Source organism: Diprion similis, chromosome 2 (genome assembly GCF_021155765.1).
Source record: "Diprion similis isolate iyDipSimi1 chromosome 2, iyDipSimi1.1, whole genome shotgun sequence".
NCBI lineage: Eukaryota > Metazoa > Arthropoda > Insecta > Hymenoptera > Diprionidae > Diprion > Diprion similis.
This window is the reverse complement of record NC_060106.1, coordinates 19535071-19559614: the sequence shown is the minus strand read 5'-3', so window position 1 is coordinate 19559614 and position 24544 is coordinate 19535071. Positions and strand designations below refer to the sequence as shown.

Sequence of the window (24544 nt, the reverse complement as noted above, 5' to 3'; positions counted from 1 at the left end):
ATCTGGACTCGTTCACCTCTTATAGACCATTTGTTCCTCGAATCAACTACGGAGATACGTATCGACTTGACATTTTTACGACGAACGAGAGACAATTGTTTCCTAGTTTCGTAGACGAAAGCATAAAAAATAATGATTAGATTTTGTGGTGGAAAAATTAAACATGCAGAATGTAAATCTTTGCAAATAATTTGCTCGGCTGGAGACTTGAAAGTGATGATCACTTTTATACAAATGTAAAGTAAAAAAATTATTTCTACTTTTGATTCAGATAGAAAATGTATCATATTAGTATTTGAAACATAACATATTTTTCTGTTTCATAAAAAATAATAAAAATCAATGCGAAACGAATTGACGCTTAGTTGTCAGTGAAACCATTATTAATGATGAAATAAATATCTAATGAATATTTTCAACACAATGAAAAAGTAGTGTGCCGTAAGAGTAGACGTTAAATCGAGGGTTTATTCACTCAAATTTTTAGCATACCCGTGATTTCATAATTTCGTGACGTCCGATGAGTTCACATGATTTTAAATATGATTTTCGATGATTTCATCTAGTATCTGGTATCAGACACGATTTCACGTGTTCTTAAGAAGATTTCACAGCAATTTTTTACGATTCTGGATGACTCCACCTGATTTCCTCTGATTTCATACGATTTCAAAGCAATTTCTTCGTCTCATTTCATTCTGATTTGAACTGATTTCGTACAATTTTCGGAGAAATTTCTTTGTCTCATTTCTTCGATTTTCATCTTTATCCAACCGTCAATTAATTTTCCAATAGAACTCCCTTAATCGGGAATTGTTCGCTACCATTATTTTCTCTTTCCAATCGTTTAAAGGATGGTCTAAATTGGTAGTTTAGATCCAGAATTTCGACCAGATTCCGCAGTAGCTTCAACGGCCATTTTGAATTTATGGAAAAAAATTTTACGTCAAATAACTCGGCAATTTTCAACTTTTTACTAAAAATGGTGTCAACCAAGGTAAAATATTTAATTCTCTACAACTTTGATCACAGTAATTTCGTATCTGGAATTAATATATCTCGATTTAGACCATAAATTCAAGGCGGCAGTCGAAGCTGTTACAGAATCTTGTCGATTGAAATTCTGGGTTTAAACTACCAATCTGGAGCCCTCCCGCCCCCGCCATGCAGAGATTAGATTATCAGAAAAAGAAATTAGTGTTATCGAGAGATTGCATTGCAAGTGTCTTGTGGGCTATGACTGAAATGGGCAGCGCATGCGCCGAGTTGAGGGTCGCTTGGCGGCCGCAACCCTTTCGGAATATTAAAAGAAGAATCCGCGCGAGCGTCGAGAAGTCCATTTTCACGCCCGTGTAAAAGCGGCAAAAACCGCGAGCTCCTGCAGTGGCCGTTCGACGCGCGGCACCATCGTCGTCGCGTCAGGTACAGGTTACATAAAACCCGTCGGTGCCTGTCGGCGAAAATGGCTGCGGAACGAAATTCATATCACTCTCGGACAGAGGAACGCGGCTAACGCGGATCATCGTATGGAGAGGGGCCGAAGCATGCAACGATGCGTTTGTCGCTGCCGGTCCTCATCCCAACGCCTGATCGCTCCCTGGACCTTCACCGCGACCCGCGATTTTGCCGTTTCGTTGATTCTCCGTCTCCGAAGAACGTCCTAAGATGCTGCCGGAAATGCTACGGCTCTCTTATCAGCATCGAGCGTTCTATTGTTACGTGATACTCAGCGTATGGATCTTCCTTTTAGTCGCTGGTGAGGACTACGCACACGTTTTATATTTTAGATTCAATTGTTTGGTAAACCATTTTTCGCGAACAGGTATTTCATGCTTCACAATCTTTTGTATCTACTTGTTCAACTATTCGATGCACCTTCGCTGCAGCTACTCTTTTTTTCATCATTGATAATTTTGTTCCCTTCTCCAGGTATGTACAAGTACATCGGGGTCGACGAGAAAACTTACACCCAGGGTAGACGTCCTCCGAGCGATATCTCTCTCAGGGAATTTCCCAGGAACCTCAAGCTCGATCTAAAGACCAAAAAGATATTCAGATTCTGCAATTCACCCGATGATATCAATCCTGGAGCTGAAGGTAGAGTTCTACTATCACCTTGAATATTATTTTAATTTTTATTCACATGTTCGAGTACCTGCTGACACACGGACAAAATCTATACCGTGCTTCCAGTTCAGTGCCGCTTTCACATTTCACACCGGCTGATCATCTCTGGCGCACGAAATTCCAACTATTCTCTTATCGATACCATTGAAATAGAAATTACAAAATATATATTGCAACGATCTAGACATTTGTTTTACAAATATCTGCACTTGTTAACGAATGTACACAATTGTTCGATCAAATCTATACTAAGTATTTACAGCATTTTTTGCATCACATAAATACTTTTTCTCTTGTTCAACAGGAAAGGTTGATGGCAACTTGACTCTGGAAGGTATTCTGGTATTCATTCGACATGGAGACAGAGGTCCCCTAACTCACGTGCGGAATATCACAACAGTGAACTGTGCCAAGGACTTCAGCGGTACTTCTGAGATGGAAAGTGTTTACTTGGCTTACCAAAGTTTCCTGCAAAATGTATCAAGCTACTCGAGAACAGCATGGACACAGTTTTTGGGACCTTTTCACGGATTTCCCATGCTCCCAGCAGATTCGAAGGAATGTAAACTAGCACAGTTGACCGGTTTGGGTGTAAACCAACTTCTCAAAACTGGATTGCTGTTGAGGAATATTTACTACAACAAACTGAACTTGAACAGTAGCACATTAAATTCGAAAGACATTATAGTTTACAGCACAAGATACAGGAGAACAGTGCAAAGCGCGGTAGCCCTGCTCTACACGTTTTTGGAGTACGACAATTTTGGCAACCTTGCCAAAATCAATCTGCAAGAGAGCCAAAGTCTCACTTTCTGCAATACGGACTGCGCCTGTTCCGCAGCTGATAAGTTCAGCAAACAACACTCGAAGGAAATGGCTGAACATCTGAGGTCCCATCCTGCAGTGGCAAATCTGATCAAGCAGGCTGGTAACGTTGTCTTCGAAATGCCTGAGCAGGCTCAAAGCACCGATCCGAATTCACTGAGGGATGCTCTGCTCACTTATGTCTGCCACAATGCGCCGTTGCCATGTATAGACCTGGAAGTACAACAATTTTGCGTTAAAACAGAACATGTCACGAGTCTTTTTGCATATACAGAATGGGAGGCGAAGCAGCATGCAAAGAGCAGGAGTCAAAGAAAGTATGGCTTATTACGAGCCTATGGTTTACTGAGGGACATAGTGTCTCACATGCTGCGAATTGTCTCCGATGCTAAACCGAAAGTAGTCTTGTATTCGGGACATGATAAGACCTTGGAATACCTTGCCACGGCGCTTGGCTTGGTCACCGATCGATTTTCTATGTCGCATTACGCTTCTCGATTCATTATTGAAGTGTACAAAATGAATCCGAAGAATGAGAATCACGTGGCGAGCGATTTCTACTTTCGGGTCGTCATTAATGGCAAGGATTTTACCCAGGATATACCGTTCTGCAAAAACGTTAACTATTTCAGTGTTAATGTTCATAATCGACCAGATAAAATTGATAAAATCAAAGCAGAGACTAAACTTTGTCCGATTGAAGCAATCATCAGACAACTACACGACGACTATTTTGCACCATTTAACGCCACTAATTTCAAAGATGCATGTTCTATACGGAAACACGGATAACTACTCAGTCTGAGGGGTGATTCTCTACCTTGGCTGTAAAAGAATGAACTTTTTTAATGATGCTGAAGTGAAGATGAGTACAATTTATACCAGTATATTCTCATGAACAAAAGCAGTGGGTCGTGTTGTGCAATTCTTAAAATAGGTATTGCGAAAATGTTCGAATTCTTTCGTGACCAAAAAACTGGTGTTGGTTTTACTTAGCTCTGCTTTTTGGGAGATAAATGTTACAAAACAATTTTATATTGATAAAAAGGTGCGAATCTCATCCCTTCGAATTAAATGCAAACTGAACTAAGCGAATCCTTAAATTTCGTAATCTCTTGCGGTCCAAAAGATTTGTACAGTATATCTAGGCCATGATTATAATGGATGAAGAGAGTTGTGTTAAACAACGGACGTGCACCCGTTGATAAAAATTCACTCAACTAGAGCTTGTTTTGCGTTTTGAATTAAAAGTGTATAGGCTCCAATTCTGACAAAACCCAAGTGATTTTAATAGTATGACAAATTTGTACCAATCAAGTATTAGATTATCTCCGCTGGTTTGATAATATACATATACCTCAAGTCTTATGCAAAACTTCATAGAATATTTTCTAGTAACTAACAGATGATCGTATATGTTGGAAGTTGTTTAAGTCATAAGTTTACACACAATACACAATGAAGTCTATCCAAGAAAGCCTTAACAAATAGTCTTTTAGCATATATTAGTGTATTTGAAAAAAAAAGTTTAATAGGTGAATAGCTTTAGATGGCCGTCATATATTTTTTATCATACGTGATGTATATATGTATATAACACTCAGAGAAGCAACAAACATATGTACATGTAAATTTTTAATATCGCTAGAGATCAATCCACGATACTTTATCATTGTGATCGAATCAAATTGAGTTTAGTCTTCTTCGCGCATTCGAAACTCGAAAAATATTTTCTGAGTTCAATGTTCATTATTAATGCAAAAAATTCAATGTTCAGATATATACATACAATGTATAAATCGACATTAATTTTCGCATAGTTTTCAATACCTACGATTGTTGAATGAATTTCTATAGCATTTATGAAAAAGCTTATATGATTCTATGCTTGTCGAGTACCTTAGGTGTGCAAATTAGATACAATATATAATATTTCTTGTTTTGATGTATATTCTATAAGATTATATATATATATATATATATATATACGTATATATTAAAAAAAACATTGTTAAAAGTATCAAGTCTTTATTACACAAAATATGCCAATTCTCAGTAGTTAAGTTATCAGCAATAGTACGTTCGCATTGAATACTGTTAACAGCGTTTTGCTCAGTTCGCTCAAATTTTCAATCAAATGTAAATATTTTTTTATAGTAAATTGCAGATTACGATGGCGTGGTAACGTTTTATTCATATATAATATAAAAACAGGCATTTAATAAATATATAATACAATGTACAAGGCACATGTTTCTACCATCAAAGCTACATATTACATAAAACTTGATAATGCTTTGGTCATGTTACATACTAGAAATTAATATTTTCATTGTGTGAAACAATGTGATTCACCTGATGTAGAAAAGGCCGCGATATCTGACAAAACATAAAATTCTAAAACACCATAATAAGACAAACCTGTCTGACAATCACTTAAAAAAACAGAGAAAAAAAATGAGAACAAACAAAATCTTTATCACTAAAACCTTATGACTAATAGTTATAGTAGTAGCAAACAGTCAACACGTTTCGAACTTATTTTTCATATCAAATATTTTATGTACACATTCAGCTTAATTAATTAATCGAATATGGAACTACATTTACACCCTAAAAAAAAATTTGTTCGAATGCCCAGTTCTTTTCTCGACATTTCCGTCTGACGCAGAGAAACAACTAAAAGTAACGTAACCTGTCCTCAGACGGAGAATGCAATCCCATACAAGCCATACGTGGGCATGGCTGCGTTGTGAAATTTGTGCGGTGCACAATTAATCCAAAGTTATACATGTAATACAATAACAACTTGTACTTTGTACTTGATAAAGAAGAAAACGTTGAGGTAGTGAGCATAAGATAGACGACTCTTATTAGTCCGAGGTCAGCTGACCGACGTCTATCAAAGCATGGTCCATCTTCTTTTCAATACTTACAAAACGATCTATGAAGTGCTCAAGTGGGAAACCCCCGAGACCGCCGTCTCTACTACAAAGTTACAAAAAACTTTATTTGATATCATTCGATTATTCAAAGCAGAATTTAAACAGAAAGAAATTGGCCCGCTACTCACAAGTTGGATGGCCTGTCACGAACAGGAGGTGAATGATTGTTTGATGATGTTTTGCGCAACATGATAAACGACTGGTCTGGATTTCCGAGAACCGCATTAGCGCCAATTCTTCTCCCCGTTCGCCACCGTCCAATGAGCCACTTCATTCTTCGGATACTGATTATCGCCAGGGCTGCGCATCTGAATCTCACCCTTGGTGATTTCCTGTTGTGACGATTCGTGGTATGCTCCCGCTGTACTAACGTCAGCTGAGCGAGAACGGCGAGAGTATTTTCCTCCGAAAGCTGATATCCGCCTACTACGCAGAGCAGATAGCGCTTCTGATATGCCAACGCTTTTCGCCGACTATCGGTTCGTAGGAATTTTCCATAAAAGTGTTGAAGCTAGGGAAAAAAAGAAACGTAATATACATATGGATCTAATCAGCTGTCGATTACCCTGATGGAAAAAAAGCGATTGTCGACAAACCTTTTCCACCATTTCTCCGCTCATGACACCTGCGGCATTTGTAGATTGATTCTGTTCCAAAATTCTTATTCGAACTAATAGCTGCTCTTTCTCTTCTCGAGCTCTCGCCAGTTTGTCATGGAGGATGCTTTTCTCGTTCAAATGCTTCTGCAGACTCTCGTTCAAATCCTGAAATCGTACAATGGAAATTCTTTAAAAGATTCCGTTCACTGATCAACTCATAGGTATAAATATCTTACCTGGATCTTCTGTACAAATTTAACTGGTATATTTTTCTCGCCGCAAAGTCTCTCTCTCTGTAATTCACTGGTAAGCTCTAGTTCTCGTTTTACACTCATTTGCAGGTCATTTTGCATGTCGTTAATTACTTCTTTTAGTCTTTTTTCCTCATCTTTTGCCGAAGTAAGCTTTTTCATTAGATCAGCTGAAGTGGCTCGCTGTGTTTCAATGCATTGAATGTATTGCTCTTGTCGTTCGTGATACTTGGCCAATTGTTTCTTCGAATGGGACATGTCCGCTTCCAGATCGACCTAAAAATATGAAATTTTACAACATAGAAATAGGTATGTGCTTTTTTTCCTATTTTGATAATCCTTGGATTGAACGTACAAAATAGAGAAATATTTAAGTTTTGGCTAACTCACCATAACTTCTCGCGTATTGGCAACTTCTCTCCTGAGGCTTTTCAATTCGTTGTGTTCGTCAGTTCTTTGTTGCTGTCTCTTTGCTTCAGCTTCAGTAATGGTATCGATTCTTTTCTGTAGCCACTCACATTCCCCTTCTCGTGCTCTCAACTCATCTCTAGTCCTTTTCAAGTCTGTTTCAAGGTGTTCTTTAATTCCCTCAACCAAAGCGAGTTTACTAGCCAACTTTTCTCTATCATCATTCACCATTTCGAGTTCCCTTTCACATTTACTTTTCTCATTTACTATTCTTCGTATATTATCGGTCAGTTCCACGTTCTTCCTTTCTTCTTTTTCACACTTTTCGGCAACAGTAACATACTTTTTCTGCTCTGCTTCAATCATTTCTTGCAGGTACTGCTCTTTGAGACTAACTGTGTCAGCCACCTTCTGATTCTTCATCTTTTCTCTCACAGTATTCAATTCCGTTTCTATCCTCTTGTGATCACGTCTGATATCCGATAACTGCGAGCGTAATTTATCTTCTGCATCCAGTGACGCCTCTAACTTCATTCTTAACGTCTGGGAATGAGTTTTGTTTATTAAAAAATCAATGTAACATTAAAAAGAGGAAAATATATATATATATATAATACTAACCGTGATCAATTCCGAATCGTGCTTCTGAGTCTGGTGTATAGCAGTTTGTTCTCTTTCGAACCGTATTCTTAAATGTCGGCTCGTGTCTTTTTCTTTCGCAAGGTCTTCGTTCAATCTTGTGACTGTTCTAGACTCTTCCTCCAAGTCTGATCTGAAATGCAAATAGATTTTTAGAAATTATTATTTGTTTCTCATCTCTAGGTAAGCGTGCGTCTCACCGAATCTTACTTACTTTATTTGTAAGATACGATTTTCATATTCCGCAACTTGGGATTTAAGCATATCAACAACGATTTCTAAATCGTCTTTCAGCTTAGTTAGTTCCTCGTTTGATTTGTTGGCTTGTTTGAGTTTTAGACGGACGTCGTTATATTTTTGAGCATTCTTTTCTTGTTTAGCCTGATCAACCGGCTCAATATCCAAAGAATTGCAAGCGTGTCTTTCAATTCGCCTCTTGGTTCCACCTCTCTCTTCTGTCTCACTCTCAATAGCGCTCATTATTTGTTTGTCTAGTCGAGCAGATACCTGTAATTCTCTTTGAACCATATCCTCTATATCGCCTTCGTCTTCGGATGTATCTGTAACATTAAATACTAATTTTTAGCAGCATAACAAGAGTGAAACCTATTTGTTTCTGTCCAAGTAAAAAAATAATTCATTCAGCAATTCTTTAATTTACTTACGATGTGAGGCAAGTCTAACATGTTCGATCTCTTCCTGTAGTTTTTCAACCATCTCTTTTAGTTCCGTATTCATTTTTTTTTCATCTTTCAATTTCTTTCTTAACTCAACAACATTTCCTGATTCCTTCATTTTATTCTGTATCGTTTCCAAAGCTCTTTGCAAACTTTTACTGTCATCACTCATCTGTCTGATAACTTTGTCTTTTTCCTTGAGGTGCTCTTGCAGATGATGAATTTCTTGGTCTTTGTTTTCACTGGGTGAAGAAGCGCCAGAGAGGCTCGATCGTCTCGCCATATCTTCCAGTCTTCTTATAAGCAAATCTCTATTGTTTAATCCTTCGGTTAGTCTTTGGACTTCGATCTGACAGTTGGATAGTTCTTCTCTGCAAGTTTCAAACCTAGTTTTGTACTCGTATAACTGTTTGTTTTCATTTTCTATCTCAACATTACGAGTTCCGAGTGTTTCGATGGTAATGTCTTTCTCGAAAATAATTTCCTTTAAGTTTTTCAACTCTTGAGCTTTTTCCTGTAAGGTAGCATCAATTTTCTTGAGCTGTTTCTTTAATTTCTCATCAAGCTCTTCAATTATCCTTGAATTTTCCTTTTTTAGCTCAGTGATAATTTTCTCGTTTGTCTGCATTTTACCCTTGTATTCTTCGAGTTCCTCCGTCTTTAACTTCAGATTATTTTCAACCTCCAACAAATCGATCTTTATTTTACTTTCCGAAGCTTGAGTCAATTCAAACTGTTCTTTGTAGAAAAATTTATCCCACGTTAGGGTATCTATGGTTTCTTTCAATTCCGTACGTAACTCTAGCAGATCATGTTGCATGGCGTTCAGTTCCGCTTCTCGTTCTATCAATTTGTTTGACTTAACTTCGAGTTCTTGTTTTACTTTACTCAGTTGATTCTCCAATTCTTGTATCAGTCTCTGATTCGAGTCTTCACCGGATTTGCGTGGACTGAGGAGCTCGATTGATCTATTCCCATGTCTTGGACACTGACTAGCACTTTCGTTTATTCCCTCAGCCGAAGTTTCACCCTCTTTGAATACACCGGATTCACCAGTTTCCACGGACAATCGTTCCCCCGAAAGATTTTCATCGTTTGCTTCGTTCTCTATAACGTTACGAGATCTCACATTTTCGTGGTTCAAACTATCATTTTCCTCAATTGTCGGCGACTTAGATTCAGATACACTGCGAACCAATTCAATGCCGGTCGAGCTGTGAGAACGAGGTATGCAGCTTTCTGACATACTACGAGACTGTGAGTGTAATTCCAGTCGAGGAACATCAGCGCTAGTTTTATTCGGTTCAATCATAACCATTGGGGATATCTGGTTGACATATTTCAGTTGACTAGCATCGCCGGCAGTTCGTAAATTGGAAATATTGTATGGCAAGGTTTGCGTCAGATTAACATGTTCTCTGATAGCTTCTGGGAACTCTTCACACTCTGAATTAATTGAAAGAATATCGCTCAATGTACGAGCGCTGTTCTTTGGCTCAGCTTGCTTCATCAATTCTTTCAACTGACTTTCATCCAAATTCAATGACAAATATATTTCCAATTGCTTTTCCTTTTTAGATAATTGTTCTTTTAGGTGATCAATTTCCTCATTTTTATCCTCCAGCATCGAGTCAAGCAACTGCGGTAACTCTTGCTGAACTCGCTCCTGTGATCCAACTTTTTCCTGGAAACAAACATCAACTTTTAATTGACTTGATGTGATGAGGCTGAATTTCGTATCGTCCATAAAGAAGCGTTTGGTGTGAAGAAAAAATGTGTAATATTATTCTGGTACAAGATAAAATTAACTGAAATTACCTCCAACAATTTTTTCTCTCCTTCGATGACTTCTAGACGATCTCGAAGTTTTTGAATAGTATTGTTCTCGGCTTCAACAACGCTTGCAATCTCACCTTCTTTTTCAAGCAACAATTTATTCGCTCTCTCCAATTGAATTTCAGTGTCTTTTATCTGATAAAATAAAATTTACGATATTATACTACAAAGGTAATTCTTAAAAAGTTGCGTGTCTGAAACAGGATTTCGAATAACGAAGTCTCTTCAAATTTGTTTCGTATTCTTTAAATTTGAGACAAATTGAAATACCCGATCTATACAGAGTGGCAATAAATTTTTACCTGTAAATCCTTATCAGCTACTTCGCGTTCCAAGGAGTGAACCTTGGCATTAACTTCATGTAACTGTAATTCCAAGCGAGAAGTAGCCTGTCTCTGAGCAAAAGGAGCACTCTGTTTCTGCTGTTCCAATCGACCACGCATAGTTTCAATTTGGAACAATTGTTCTGAATTTGTTTGCTGTAATATTTCTTGCTCGGCTTGTAGTTCCTGTAAATTATTCATAATTACAGCTTTTGTACGTTTCAGCAAGCGATTCATATAACAAAAGTTATAGATCATTGAGGGACTAACTTCATTCTGATTTTTCAGAGCCGTCATCTGCATTTCCAAGTCCTTAATTCTTCTGAAGGCAACCTCTTCAGCTCTACTGTGTTTTATCATTTTCTCTTTCAGTTTAAGAATATGATCGAGCGGTAAAGTTGGAGGCGATTGAGGGTCATCCGGTGTTGGGCATCGGGAAGCGTCGATCTGTTCCCTAACAGACACGTCCTCGCTGGGCTGGCTAAGGCTCAAGTTAGAACCACACATGTGCAATGCTTCCAGCTCTTTTATTCTCTTGTCCAGTTGTGCGCCCATACCACGTAATTCCAATTTGATCTGTTTCATAGCCGACGAATTAACGTCGAAATGTTCAGTGCTCAATTTGTGCTTTCTAAGTTCCTCCTGAAAACAAGCTGAGTTAATACACAATATCCACTTATCGTTGTGGACGACTGAAATAAAACTTACTTGAAGATGATCGATGTGCTCATTCAAATGAACGTTCTCGCTGCCCATTTTAATCGCGTCTAATTCTTGGACAAGTTCCTGTTGATTTTTAGTTTGCACATTTATTAATTCTTCTAACTGATTGATCTGGGTCTGTAGAGCATCTTCACGTTCCGTTTTTGCTTGGACCTGCTGCTCCAAGTCAGTGATAATATCTCGCAATACCCATATCTTGTCAATAGCTGCCTTCAGTTCGCTCTCAACCTCTGACTTTCGTGCCTCAGCCTCGGACATCATGGAAGACATCTCGTGCATCTGGGATTCAAGGGCTTCCACCTATATTTCCCGTAATCGATCTATGTTTTTAAGTGATATTTACATAGGCATGCAAGCGGTGACATATTTTACCATATTTAAGCTTTTTATGCGATATTTAAAGCACACAAAAATTATATTAACACTATTTTGATATTATTTTATTTTTAATCACTACAGTAATAATACTTATCAATGTTGATTGTCATTTCTATTAATTCCAAGACTAGAATTAAGGGATGTGTACAAATTTAAATGGTTAAATTGAGATTCTGGTTACGGGGTCAAGTTAAATGTATCGAATAAGGTGTATTCATATAAAAAAAAATAGAATCAATGGCAACAGCGTTGATAAAAAGATCAGTGAATAATTTTCTAGAATGTATTTGGAATACCAACAAAATAAGAGAGATGAAAAAGTAATAAACTACTTGCAATGTTTAGATTATGAATTCTTATTATTTACCATAACCCATGTTAATTTGTTTACAGATTAATTTTAGTTTTTCAAACACAGACCCAAAATAGCATGTTTGATCAGGAGTATGAATATTGTATGAAAAAATTGGAACATGAAAAATACCAGTAGATTTACAAAAAAGAGAAAAATTCGCACAGATTTTCATTATCGGCAAGCAATGAGTCAGCAACTCTGATTCGCAAAGGTGTGAAATTTTGGTTGTTGAAAAACATATATAAACACTCACGGTTGCTTCGATGTCAGTTGGACGAAGCGCATGGGTGACTGCATAAGTTGATGGTGGTACAGGCGATAGCGAAGACTGCTTTGCGTGACAAACAGAGAAACCAAAACCACAGTGCAGAAAAACGTGATTCAAGTAATGATAGATGTGTACCACAATGACAAAAACGTGTGTTATTTAAAATACGATGCGGCGATGCGTGTTACAAGCTTTTCTATGATAATATAAATTGTCTGTGTATATGACTATATTTATTATTAAACAATATATTGATTAAAAATTGATATTACGTCTGCAAAAATCGTTAGGCTAGCCAAAACCTGCACTAAAAATCTAACCACCAAAAAATTATTATTATTAATTATTTAAATATGTGCATATTTACTTAATCGTAAGATTGCAAAAATATGCACAGTTCCAAAAAATCCGAAAGAGGTATTTCTATCGTTACTATTTATATGGTAAGACTTACCTCTGAGGTGATACGTTGATCACGCTCCTTTTCGCGATCCTTTTCTCTAAGCTGCTCAATAAGGACCTCAATTTTACGAGCTGCTTCGTCTCTTTCAGCTTCTCGCTCGCCAGCTTGTTCCTCAAGGAATTTACGCGTAGCACGCAACTGCTTATCCGCTGCTTCGATCTAAACATCAGGTTTATGGATCATGTTGATACTTTGAAAAATATACAGGAATGCAGTGATTAATAAGCTATTTTCAAGAAAATATTTTATTCAAAAATTTTAGTATTCATTAATTTGCTGCTAGATGAAGGGAAAAATGGATTCATGCTAATGACTTTGTAACAAAATATTATAATTAATCTTACATTGAAAGGATGACTTCAAATACCAGTCCTTAAAAATTTATGAGTGAGAGTAATTCATTAAGATTAAATTCGTGGATTCTGCACATTTTTAAACTGATTTAAACAAAAATTGCATCAATCATCGGACCCTATAATTAATAAAACAGCATAGCAGATTTTTCCAAATGAAACCACCCAAAGCAGGTCATTATTTTAGTGATACATTGCAGAGAATGATGGGGCATGTGCAAATCAAACAAAACGATATCTTACAAAAATTCCGAACCAAAACAAAAAAAAAGCTCAATTACAAACTAGATAATAACCACCCATTCCGCCATGCAATTACATAACCAGGCAAGGATATTTAATAATAATTTCAGTCGGGATTTAGGAAAACAGCAGAATTTTATAGAAAATGATTTTTCAAGGCCATAATAACGCAAATTCAATGTAACCATATCGTCTGTTACATGAAAATTTAACAATTGTATTCCATGTAATTGTCAGATAAGCATATTCATATTTTTTGTATTTAACAAAGCTTCACACAGAAATAACGAACCCTATAAACAAGTATTCTATATAGCAATATTACGGTGACCATGTATGCGATGATGGCAAATGAATTGTCAATTTTTAATTGGGGGTAATAGCAAAATTTTGCATATACTACAGCGAATGTGTATTAATATTAGTAGTTCTATGATTTACCTTTCGGCAGCAAACCCTGTGAATGTATGGGGGAGGAGTAGGGTCAAAAGATACCTGCTGGCAAGACAACATAATGCAAATCAATCTCAGGAAATCTGTCCTTCCAAGTCACAGGGGTTTAATATTTGCTCTATTAATTAATTTATTCTTTTTTTTTTCTCTTTGGAAATATAATTTCCTAAACATTGAAAGTGGATTCAATAAGATTTAGGTAATCATAAAAACCAAAGTTCAGAGAGTAAAAAGTGTGCATCTTGCTACCAATTTTAGAGAATTTTTTTAAAACTCTCCGTGATTTGGACTCACAGAATAAAACAATATCAATTCTACAACTTAAGAGTCGGGTAATCATTCATCTTACACATACACCAAAATTTTTTCAACACATACCAACTATTGCTAAGTATAATCAATTTTCATGCAATTGAACACAGTCACACAAAACTTTTATTACCTGCAACTGCAAGTCTTCTTTCTCCTTCTTCGCTTCATCTGCAGCTTTGTCCCCTTGTCTACACAAATCTTCGATTAGCTGCAATAGGTAGGAATTTTCGCCACCTCCGTTTGATATCACAGTTCTCACTGAAAATAGATGATATTTTGAATAATTAATATTTTTTGCAATGTTAAATTGCAAATGTTCAGATAGCGCCTCTTTCTCACCTCGTTCTTGAAGTTGGGATAAATTCTCCGTCGTAACGTCGCCACCCGACTCCTCATGTTCGCCATAACCTTCGCTGATGATTTCTTTCTTGTTTTCTATAGAAGTTAACTTAAGCTGTAAGTCGTTAATTTTCACTTTCAAACGTTCGTTTTCTTGCTCGTAATTGAATATCATATTTTCAGCTTCTGCAAATTTCACACTGAGTTCCTCGTTCACTTTGCTCGACCACAAAACTTGCTTCGCAAGCATATCGATTTTAGACTCTTCGGGTGTCGATGATACTCCCAATATCTGGGCAGCCTCTGATTTTAGTCGATCTAAACAATTGTCCAACTCAACTTTCAACTCACGGGTGACGTCTTTATCCCTTTCTATCAATTCCAACAAGGTATTATCGTCGTTCATCAGCGTTTGGATGCCTGAATACCGAGGCGCGAAATGAACTCTTTTAATTTTTGTAACTGCGAGTTTAGAAGGAGTCTGTTCTTCCGTAGGGCACACAATACTCTGTAGATCTTCCGTTCTATCCCCAGTTTCTTCAGTCGACGTTTCTTCTTTGTTGTCTTTCATTTCCATAGACTTTGACAACTGCGTTTTCAGTACCTCAGATATTAGAGTATTGTTTACCTCTTCCTCACACATTGTAAAATAATTGATCAACTCTGTTACAAGATTTTTCAGTGTCAAACAGGTCTTATGTAAATTGTCCCTGTAAAAATCATGGATGGATTTCATTTATTACTTATCAACACCACAAGTGGACAACAACAATAATATTATTAATATTACCTTTCTCTAATTAGAAGATTTTCTGAAGTCAAATTTTCGTCTTCTGAACCCGTTTTTCCACTACCTCTGGATACTGCTTTAATTTTCGTCAATTCGTCTTCATGGCGTTCGATAGTTCGGGTCAAAAGACGTGTGTGTTCCTCCTTAAGCCGGGCCAATTCAGCAGTGTGCTGCTCTTTGAGTTCTTGTATTTCACGTTTAGAACCATCGGTGAATTTGTCACGTAGTTCAAGCAGTTCTGCAGGCCAACTCTGCTGCGCGTCTGATTCGTCGGCTGACAGCAATGCCTGCATAATGCCGATGTCACGCTATCAAAATATTGCACTCAAATGAAAGGTATTTTTATTTGTTTAACAAGCATCCCTTCCACCAAAGAATAGGCGATTTGTAGTGCAATTTTGAGTCACTATGTCAATAACGAACGAGTCACCCCTAATCCTCCACTAATCTTTCTGGATGTTTAGCCGTGTGAGTGAGGTTTTCAAAAGAATTGAACAAACAACCATTGAATACAATTTTTAGTAAATATAATCACAACAGCCAACTCTCAATTTTTTTTTTTTCTGAGTTGGATACACAAAAATGGAATGACTAGTACGATCAAAATATAATGGAGGTAATCTGGAGTGGTGTTAACTTCTGAAATGTGCAAAAGCGGTTCCAGGTGGCAATAAGCTACCTGAATCTGTTCCTGGAGTGCGTTGACGATGTCAAGCCTGGCCAACATGACCTGTTCCTCTAACTGATGACTGTAGGCAGCTCTCAATTCGGTCAATTCGCCACTTTCCACAGCAATTGGATCCAAATCCGTTTGACATGGCTGCATGCGCAGGTTCACAGGTCCACACAACACATATGTTAGTTACGAATGGGATTTACTATGTAACGGTACATACACATACTGTATAATGAAAATGAATACAACCATTAGACAACCCATTCCTGAAGCAATCAAGTTACATTATTCCCACAAAAAGAGTAAGAGTCAAATGCAAAGTCATCGACCGCATGCATACTGTAGAGAATAACTCTGAAACTACAACGAATTGAACTTTTCAAAATGCTGATTTATACGCCGCCAAGTTCTGTCAGCATGAATCAATCAAGTGAACTCTTCTGTTATTTTTCATTTTCTTTTTACCCTTTTTGTCGTAATCGAATTGTGATAATTTATATCAAAAGACGACACTAAGCGCTACGCCTTCGTAACTAACTTGTTATCAAGAAACTGGTATAAAAAATATTCGCATCGACGTAGATAACGAAATGTCAAAGGTTGATGGAGGGAAACGCTTACAATTAAACCAGGGAGTGAAACTACAATAGCCACTATTGACAAACTGGCTATTACAAATTCATATGCAGGTAATTAAACTCCATTCTGATTGCAAAATTTCGATCGTACACAAGTACTACATGCATCGCCAAAAATATTATAACGCACATGTTCATGCCAAAATAATACGCTCATAATATTATGAAAAAGGCTTTGTTCTCACCTGATTCACCACTTTGATTAGTCCTCGTTTGCCGGTTCGTTCCGATAGCTTCTGCACCATGCTGTTGTGCAGTTCTTGTTGTTCAACCAGCTTTTCCTCGTACTCTGATTTCAGTTTCTCAAGTTCCTCAACTTTCAAGAACAGCTCCTGTTGTATCGAGGCAACTTTTTCTGAGCCTTCCGCCTTAGATTTTGCCATGTTCTCATCCTCGTTAGAATTTATTTTGCTCTTAAGCTCGCTATCTGTCTTTGAATTTCGCCCAGGAACATCCAAAACGTTTAGACAGTCGCCACCACCACCAAAGTACAGGTCATCAGTTAACTCTTCTATCTCACTGTCGTTGTCGGACATTTTCTTTGACTGCTGACTGAATACTTCTTCAGAATACTGTTTTTCCATCTGTAAACACTTTTGCTCAAAGTAGGTCCTCAGTTCTTCCATTTCCTTAGAATGACGAGTCTCGAGTTCGGCTTTCAAATCGCTTAAGCTCAATGCGTTGTCACTCATCCCAAGTGAGAGCGATTTCAATTTCTGTACGTCGTTTGCTGTTTCTGCTTTAACTTCATCCATTTCTTTGGCATGTTTTTCTATCAAACCTTCATTCTGCTTAATCAGGACAGTCTTTTCGTTTAAAAGTAACTGCTTTTCTTTCGCCAATTTTTCTATTTCCAGTTGAAGACTGTTTATATCTTCTTTCGATTGCTTATTATTCAAATATTCATTTTCTTCAATTAATCTTTGCCGCTCCTGCTGAAGTTCGTCAAAATTTTTCTGAAACTTCTCCAATTTCTCACATACTTCTTCGTAATTTCTCTGAATCCTAATCAGATTTTCATTTTCTTTAACAATGGCTGCTTTTTCCACGTTCAATTCATCAATTTTTTTCTCCAAGTCTTGAATATTAACGACTTCTGCTTGCACACCTTTTTCTATCAATTTTACATCCATCTTAAGTAATCTTTCCCGTAGCCGATCTGATTCATTCATTGTTTCCGATTGATCTGGCAGTTTGCCGTCTTGAAACGAGGTAGTCAGTGCAGATTCGTTAGGGGTACTTTCGTTGGCAGCCAAGGTTTGATTCAGCCTTTCCTCAACCTCTGCACACTGTTCCCAAGCAGCTGCGAGTCCTTTCTTCAACTGGTCAGACTGTTCCTCAGATTGTTTCAATTTTTCATTGAGTGCAATAATTTTTTTAGCACATTGATGTTTATCGTTCTTCAATTGATCAAGCTGATTTTGCAATGCTTCATTTTCTCGTTCAAACGACTCAATTTTATCTTTTAAAAGTTTCACTTCGCAGGTTGGTGCTTCCTTTGGCAAATCTGGGATTTCCTTGGACGTTTCCTCGTCTTTTCCGAAGTACAACGAACCTTGGAAAAGTTCAGTCGAACCAGGAGTTGTCTCTTGCACTTCATCTAACTTGCTCTTGCTTTTGTGTTGAGAATTTTTCAAGTCTTTCAACTCTTTCTCGTATGTCCGATTCACCTGGTTAGCCTTTTCCAACTCCTGATTGACCTTCTGCAGCTCTTGACTAGTTTTCTCCAATCTCTCATTAGCCTGTACCAAGTTTTCAGTAGTCTTGGAAACGTCATTTTCCAATCCATTAATCCTCTCAACTAATTGTTTTTCCATCAATGCCTTTTCCTCAAGTCTCTGTTTCGTCATTTGAAACTGTAAAGCAACTTCGTCGAAGGTTTGATAAGTGGTTTCATTGAACTCGCTTCCTGTGTTAAAGCTGACTCCGCTCAATCTCGACAATGATTTTTCCAAATCAAATATTTTGCTGTTCATAGACCTCTCGTGAACTTGACTGTTCTCTATGAGTGATTGCGCTGCCGAATATTTAGCTGAGAGATCATCCAATTTGAATTTTAATGCCTCATTATCTTGCTTCAGGATAGTTACGTTTGTCAGAGCTTGCTCTAGAGAGCGTTCGATGCTCTCTTTGGATTCTAATACACTAGAAGCAGCGACATATTTCGAAGTTATTTCGTCCAACTGAATTTTATGCAGATTTATTTGCTCCTGCAACATTTCCTTTTCTGCCTTACTCTTCAAGGAATTCTGACGACGATTCGCCTCCATCTGTAAGGTAAGATCCTCAACACGAGACTTGTAGAGTACAACTTCGGCCTGAGCTGTTCTCTGTGCTTCAGAGTGGTTAACCAGTTCCAATTTTAATGCTTCAACAGTTTTTTTGTAGGTTGTTAGCTGTGTTTGAAATACAGATAGTTCTTTAGCATGTCTGGTTTCAAGATCTGGTAAATCTCTGTTTAATCGATCAGACAACGTTTTATTTTCTTCTATCACTAGTTTCAACTGTTTTTCGTAGTCTTCCTTAACTCGACTCAATTCCTTGCTATGAGATGACGACAACTCCTGAAATCAAAGATCATTAGGCAACAATCTTTACGATTCAATGTTTAGAATATACGTAAAAAGTATCTATTTCAGATAAACTTACCTTCAATTCGTTTTGGTGCTTTTCTGCATTTGTCTTAGTTTCTGTCGTAAATTTTTCTAAAATTATTTGCATATCCCGTTTAATTTTGTCAACACGAGCTTCGTATTGTTTTTGCTGCTCTAATGTTTCTGTAATATTCAAATTGTTTTCTGCTGCTCCAATACGAATTCTTTCGTTCAACTGATTAATCTGAAGCTTGTAGTCGTTTATTTCAGCCTTCTGTGTTTCACGTTCCATTTCCAACTTCTTCCTATCTTCGTTGGACTTATTCATTTGCGATTTAAACTCCTCTGTTAGCATTTTTTGTTTTACTAACTCATTCTCCAATTTTTCTATTTTCAAATGAAACGGTTCGATGTCTTCGACCGGAGTAGTTCGGTGTTCCAATTGCATTGCATTCAAGGTGTTTACCTGAGTCAACAGATAGTCTCTGGCTGAGAGTGTTTGTTCCAGAGATGCAGTTAAATCTTCAATGAGATTGTCACGTTGATTGACTGCTCTTTCAAACTCTTGAAGCTTGGCATGATAAGTTAGCACAAGATCCTTATAATTAATACTACTAGCACGACTTTGTGATGAATTTGGAGATGATGCTTCACCCCTCAAATTATCAATCTCAGCATTAAGAGCCTCCACTACCGCCTCTTTCCCTTGAAGTAATTCTTCCAGCTCTGCTACTCTTCCTGCCATTCCTTCCAAATCACCTTCGCCCTCTCCTTCGCTCATACTGACACTGCTATGAGTTAAATCTCTCAATGACACGTTCATCTGTTTTTGTACAAAAAAAATAAGGTAAATCCTACTTGAACAGTATTCTACATAATATTTATGTGGCCTTCGATCTTAGTCATTTCAGTTCTTTCTGCCTCATGTCCATCGTCAGCCAACTCTTCAGAAAAAAATACTACTATTAAAGGAGAAACCCTGACCTTATATTGAAATATCGTTTGTGACTATTTGAATATCAACTTCGATTGCCGTAAGAGTAAGTTCTACACAAATTTATGCAATTTTTCAAGACCAGTACTATACTTATAGACATTAAATTCTCAGACTTTTTGAAATAAAATGTTGTCATATTGGAATGGCTAAGAAAATTGAAATGATTACATCCATGCTTTATCAAGGATCATAAAATGTATTCAAAAATTGACAAAAATTTTAGAATTTCACTGCATCCAAAATAAACTTTTTTCATATATAGAATATCAGAAGAAATAGCTGTCTGTATGCATAAACAATTTATTATTCACATAGTTCGTGTCTCATTTCTGTTTATAATGACCCGTCAAAATAAAACTACAAATTGTTGATACGAAAACGAAATAAGAGTATTGGAGTCCTAGCAAAAAATTTGAACAGGTGTATTTCATTGAAATAAATTTGATATCATTAACCAGGGTGATAAGCAGATTGTAGGTGCACTTTATACTGCAGCAGAGTTTGAATAAGAGATAAAATTATTATAAGATCAGTTGCCTTGAAACTGTTGATCAATCTGTTGACGAATTTGAAATGTACTTATAAATTTCACAGCAAATGAAATACTTACACTGACGTTAGCACCTTGTGTTGTTGTAGATGGCACCTGGGCCTCGTTACGCGAGGATTCTGCATCTGAGGGCTCAGCCGATTGATTGCCACTGCTATTGTGAACACTGTACAATCGTTCTGCTTTGAATTTAGCAAGCTGAGAATTGTGAAAGTAGAAATATTAAACAAATGAATGCTGAATTTGCTACGTTATATCGCTACGTTGGACTCAATGGCAAAGCAGATGTGGTGACTAGAGACTCTGGGTGTGGGGCAACAAAAAATATAAAAAAACGAAGATAAACAAAAATGATGGAGATTTGGGTATGAAGTAATTGCTTTACTGACAAACTGTGATTGGATGTAGGAATCTAAATAAATCGTGCCCTAATGATCTAAAGTGGTCTTTGAAATCGTACGAATTAACGGCTCGAGACTAGGTTTAAAAATACCAGGACTAATTATAAATGAAAAAAGTCGTTTAGGGTACGAACCATTTCCCGGCCAGCCTCCAAAGCGCGTTGCCGTTTCTCGTCCTCGTCCATTATTCCCTAATCCTCGTTAGTTATGCGAATAAAAAATGTCCAAATATCACATAAATGCAATGTCGTTACAAATTAAAAATGAACTATGATTTCCTCGGCGCTACATTTCGGATCACTTTTTCTCAAACACTCGACCGTTGATATGCTGACGGTTTGTAATTTACGAAAATTACAGTCGAGTAGCGTCTGTGTAGTTTGAACATAGGTGGTACCGTATATCAAGACAGCCAATCTACACTCGGCTCTTAACAGGCCGAACAACGCCGTCTGCATGTTACTGCCCACGTTAATTCAAATCATTTGTCCAATTCAGCCGAGAATGTAGTGCGTTTGTTTATTATTGACCACGAATTTCGTAATTTTCTTTTCGTCGTGACGGTTCTACTTATTTCCGAGAGGCTTAACTATCCTCCCCCCTCCATGCCACCAGCTATGCTGTGCGAGATTATACCTAACAGAGATATAATACAGAGATCATAGAGATAGCATCCTAAATCGCATGCGTGAATCGTGACTGTGGAAAGGTGATCCCAGTATACTCTGTCTCTCTCGCTCTGCGCAATGATTGGCTGAGCACGCTGCCCGCTCGATGAGGCAGCCAATCAAGAAGTAGAGCAAGAGAGACAGAATGTACTGGGATTGCTGTTGCTCAGGCACGAATGCGAGATTAGAGTGATATCTCCAGCTATCTATCTTCATGAGGACCTGAATGCTCGAGGATTTATCCCAAGAATCTAAGAGATGGCGCCACGTGAGTAGAGAGTCGGCAAGGGTCGCCAATCAGTGTTCTTGAAACTGGCGCCAACGTTCGGCGCTTCAAAACTCCCGATTCCGTGAGCACGTGTCGGCCATGTTGTGCGGAAAAAAGAATACAAATTGAATAAGTCAGCTGTCAGGTGAAAGGACATTACGGTGAGAAACCGGGAGCGTGATATTCAAATATTCTGCTTTAACCGTGGTAATAATAATCAGAGCAATTCACATCCACCGAGTTATTGTGCCCCATTTCTCAAATATGAGTCACATACTACACATCGAGGTCTGTCAACGGATTGACAGGTAACTTGCATGTTTCATTGCTCATTCATTGTCAGAGTCGTGGATGAACTGATTTCAGTACGCAGTTGAGAACATTTGTTGTTCCCGTCTCGCGACGTTGGAGTAGAAATGAAAGAAAGTTGTGAACGCTTGTGTCAATGCACATGCAGCCTCTTATTAATAAATCTAATTTTTCATTCAAGTCTGTTGTCTACCGAGGAGATAAACAAAGAAGTACAAGATGAGTTGAAAAAGTTGAACACTCTGGACTTGTGCTCACCAATTATCGGGAAACATTGTTCTAACAATGTATTGAGGGATCATGTTGAAACCATATCATTTTATCGCAACATCAACGAAGTATGAAGAATTATATTTTGTTTATTCCCTGTATGGAAAATCTTAGATGCTATTTAATTTACAACATCTGACAATAGGATATAGTATATTCACGAACTTTCAGAGCACACATGTAAGCTTAAATGAGGGGATGGAGCTTGAACTACATGTGTATAGATTACAAGAAGAAGAACCGGCGATGGAAACAATTTGTGATGGTGATAACAATTCAGATGAATTACCCGTCGCTACTCACTGGGTTTTACCATCGTTAGATTTTAAAGGCTTGTGGGAAAGTCTGTATTATGATTCTGACGTAAAGGAAAATGTAAGAGCTGGAACCGAAACCTAGTCTTTTACAAGTTGTCTTTTTTTTCAATTACCTTATTCTCATATTTTTCTTCATTCGTGTTGCAGTTACTTAGTTTTGTTGAAACTACAATATTATTTTCGGACCGTCAGATAGATGCTAACATTATAAGCTGGAATCGTGTCGTACTTTTGCACGGACCTCCAGGAACTGGTAAAACCAGCTTGTGCAAAGCTTTGGCTCAGAAATTGGCTATCAGATTTAACGAGCGATATGCTCACTTTGCTCTGGTAGAAATAAACAGCCATAGCTTGTTTTCAAAGTGGTTTTCTGAGGTAAAGTCATATTTCCTGCTCCCCTCTCATAAACATTGCACAACTTTTTCATGTTGTTTTTGCAGATAATCAGATAACAGTTAACCATTTTTTTTTTTATTAATTCTTTACTTTTTAGAGCGGCAAATTAGTAATGAAGATGTTTGGTGAGCTGAAACAATTACTCGAAAATCCAAATGCCTTGGTTTGTGTATTGATCGATGAAGTAGAGTCCCTGGCACACGCACGAAAGTCTTCAGTCTCAGGAACAGAGCCGAGCGATTCTATTCGTGTTGTAAATGCCTTACTCACTCAGTTGGACCATATTAAACGTTACCCGAATGTTCTCATCTTGACTACCAGCAACGTGACTGAGGCAATTGACTTGGCCTTTGTAGACCGAGCAGACATCAAACAGTACATAGGGCACCCGAGTGAAATTGCTATTTACAAAATTTATCAATCGTGCATCAAAGAGCTGATCAAGGTAATTTAAGATGTATAAATGATTTTCAGACACACAGTAATCATCAATGGTCTTCATTCGGCAATCCATGTAAACAATTACTCTCTTGTCGGTTCTAGGCACAAATAATAGAAAATGAGGTTATACTTGACATATCGCATTTAAAAGCGAATGGGTATGAAGAAAATTGTACTACAAGGCAAAGTCTGAAACTGCTTGAACTGAGCCGTGAAAGTGTTGGATTAAGCGGTCGTGCATTGAGAAAAATACCGTTTCTTGCTCACAGTCTTTACCTACGCACCAAAACCGCGAATTTGTCGCAATTTCTTAGAGCTATGCACTTAGCAGTTACGAAACACAAAGAGGATGCCCTGGAACAAACCTATTAATATTCCGTAAAGTCCATACTATTTTTGTATCATGGAATTATTGCATAACTATTATCACCGTTAAATTACTTCTTTTTTAAGTTTTACAACATAATTGATAATGTACTTTTAACACACACAGGTATTACAATTTAAGAAGATAATATTTACTTAGATTAGCTGTACACTTTGACATTTATGAAACGCTACATTGACTATTTAAATAATAATATATATTCCTACCAAAACAACCTTTCATTCCGTTTATTTGTGCCTCAAGTTTTCTCTTTCCTCTGCATGATTATAGTGGATTGAGTGGAAATATTCATTGATTATCACCGCTGGTACACTGATGCTATGC

The 24544-nt window shown here is 37.4% G+C and overlaps 3 protein-coding genes across 7 annotated transcripts; 2 read left to right on the top strand and 1 right to left on the bottom strand.

Annotated features, from left to right (window-relative positions):
- Positions 1-1332: 1332 nt before the first annotated feature.
- On the top strand, positions 1333-5558 carry LOC124416638 (2-phosphoxylose phosphatase 1). Of its 2 annotated transcripts, none has more exons than XM_046897887.1 (3): positions 1333-1756; positions 1930-2097; positions 2432-5558. In XM_046897887.1, exons 1-3 carry the CDS (start codon positions 1666-1668, stop codon positions 3742-3744), a joined length of 1572 nt encoding a protein of 523 aa, XP_046753843.1. In that variant the 5' UTR covers positions 1333-1665; the 3' UTR covers positions 3745-5558. The 2 variants fall into 2 exon arrangements, with proteins under 2 accessions (XP_046753843.1, XP_046753844.1); XM_046897888.1 differs by having other exon boundaries at positions 1689-1800.
- On the bottom strand, positions 5153-21706 carry LOC124416637 (centromere-associated protein E-like). 2 transcript variants are annotated; one of them, XM_046897884.1, is made up of 23 exons: positions 21298-21706; positions 20823-20960; positions 19271-20038; positions 16807-19185; positions 15987-16127; positions 15308-15615; positions 14518-15227; positions 14309-14436; positions 13855-13911; positions 12809-12976; positions 12340-12417; positions 11339-11653; positions 10901-11272; positions 10610-10816; positions 10290-10442; positions 8460-10155; positions 8009-8354; positions 7777-7927; positions 7138-7698; positions 6733-7023; positions 6494-6661; positions 6026-6408; positions 5153-5940 (listed from the first exon to the last, which is right to left on the bottom strand). In XM_046897884.1, exons 1-23 carry the CDS (start codon positions 21346-21348, stop codon positions 5826-5828), a joined length of 9684 nt encoding a protein of 3227 aa, XP_046753840.1. In that variant the 5' UTR covers positions 21349-21706; the 3' UTR covers positions 5153-5825. The 2 variants fall into 2 exon arrangements, with proteins under 2 accessions (XP_046753840.1, XP_046753841.1); XM_046897885.1 differs by having other exon boundaries at positions 15308-15594.
- Positions 21707-22157: 451 nt separating this feature from the next.
- Positions 22158-24452, top strand: LOC124412285 (pachytene checkpoint protein 2 homolog). 3 transcript variants are annotated; one of them, XM_046892034.1, is made up of 6 exons: positions 22162-22407; positions 22590-22746; positions 22850-23053; positions 23143-23370; positions 23489-23836; positions 23935-24452. In XM_046892034.1, the coding sequence occupies exons 1-6, from the start codon at positions 22364-22366 to the stop codon at positions 24202-24204; spliced, it is 1251 nt and encodes a 416-aa protein (XP_046747990.1). In that variant the 5' UTR covers positions 22162-22363; the 3' UTR covers positions 24205-24452. The 3 variants fall into 3 exon arrangements, with proteins under 3 accessions (XP_046748007.1, XP_046747990.1, XP_046747999.1); XM_046892051.1 differs by lacking the exon at positions 23143-23370 and having other exon boundaries at positions 22158-22407; XM_046892043.1 differs by lacking the exon at positions 22590-22746.
- The last annotated feature ends 92 nt before the right edge of the window (positions 24453-24544 follow it).

Coding starts and splice junctions, on each gene's coding strand:
- LOC124416638 (XM_046897887.1), top strand. CDS start 1,666: ATGCTGCCGGAAATGCTACGGCTCTCTTATCAGCATCGAGCGTTCTAT. Junction 1,757..1,929: donor GATCTTCCTTTTAGTCGCTG/GTGAGGACTACG, acceptor TCCCTTCTCCAG/GTATGTACAAGTACATCGGG. Junction 2,098..2,431: donor TATCAATCCTGGAGCTGAAG/GTAGAGTTCTAC, acceptor CTTGTTCAACAG/GAAAGGTTGATGGCAACTTG.
- LOC124416637 (XM_046897884.1), bottom strand. CDS start 21,348: ATGGACGAGGACGAGAAACGGCAACGCGCTTTGGAGGCTGGCCGGGAA. Junction 19,186..19,270: donor AGCACCAAAACGAATTGAAG/GTAAGTTTATCT, acceptor CTTTGATTTCAG/GAGTTGTCGTCATCTCATAG. Junction 12,977..13,854: donor ACAGGGTTTGCTGCCGAAAG/GTAAATCATAGA, acceptor CCTGATGTTTAG/ATCGAAGCAGCGGATAAGCA.
- LOC124412285 (XM_046892034.1), top strand. CDS start 22,364: ATGAGTCACATACTACACATCGAGGTCTGTCAACGGATTGACAG. Junction 22,747..22,849: donor TTTATCGCAACATCAACGAA/GTATGAAGAATT, acceptor ACGAACTTTCAG/AGCACACATGTAAGCTTAAA. Junction 23,054..23,142: donor ATTCTGACGTAAAGGAAAAT/GTAAGAGCTGGA, acceptor TTCGTGTTGCAG/TTACTTAGTTTTGTTGAAAC.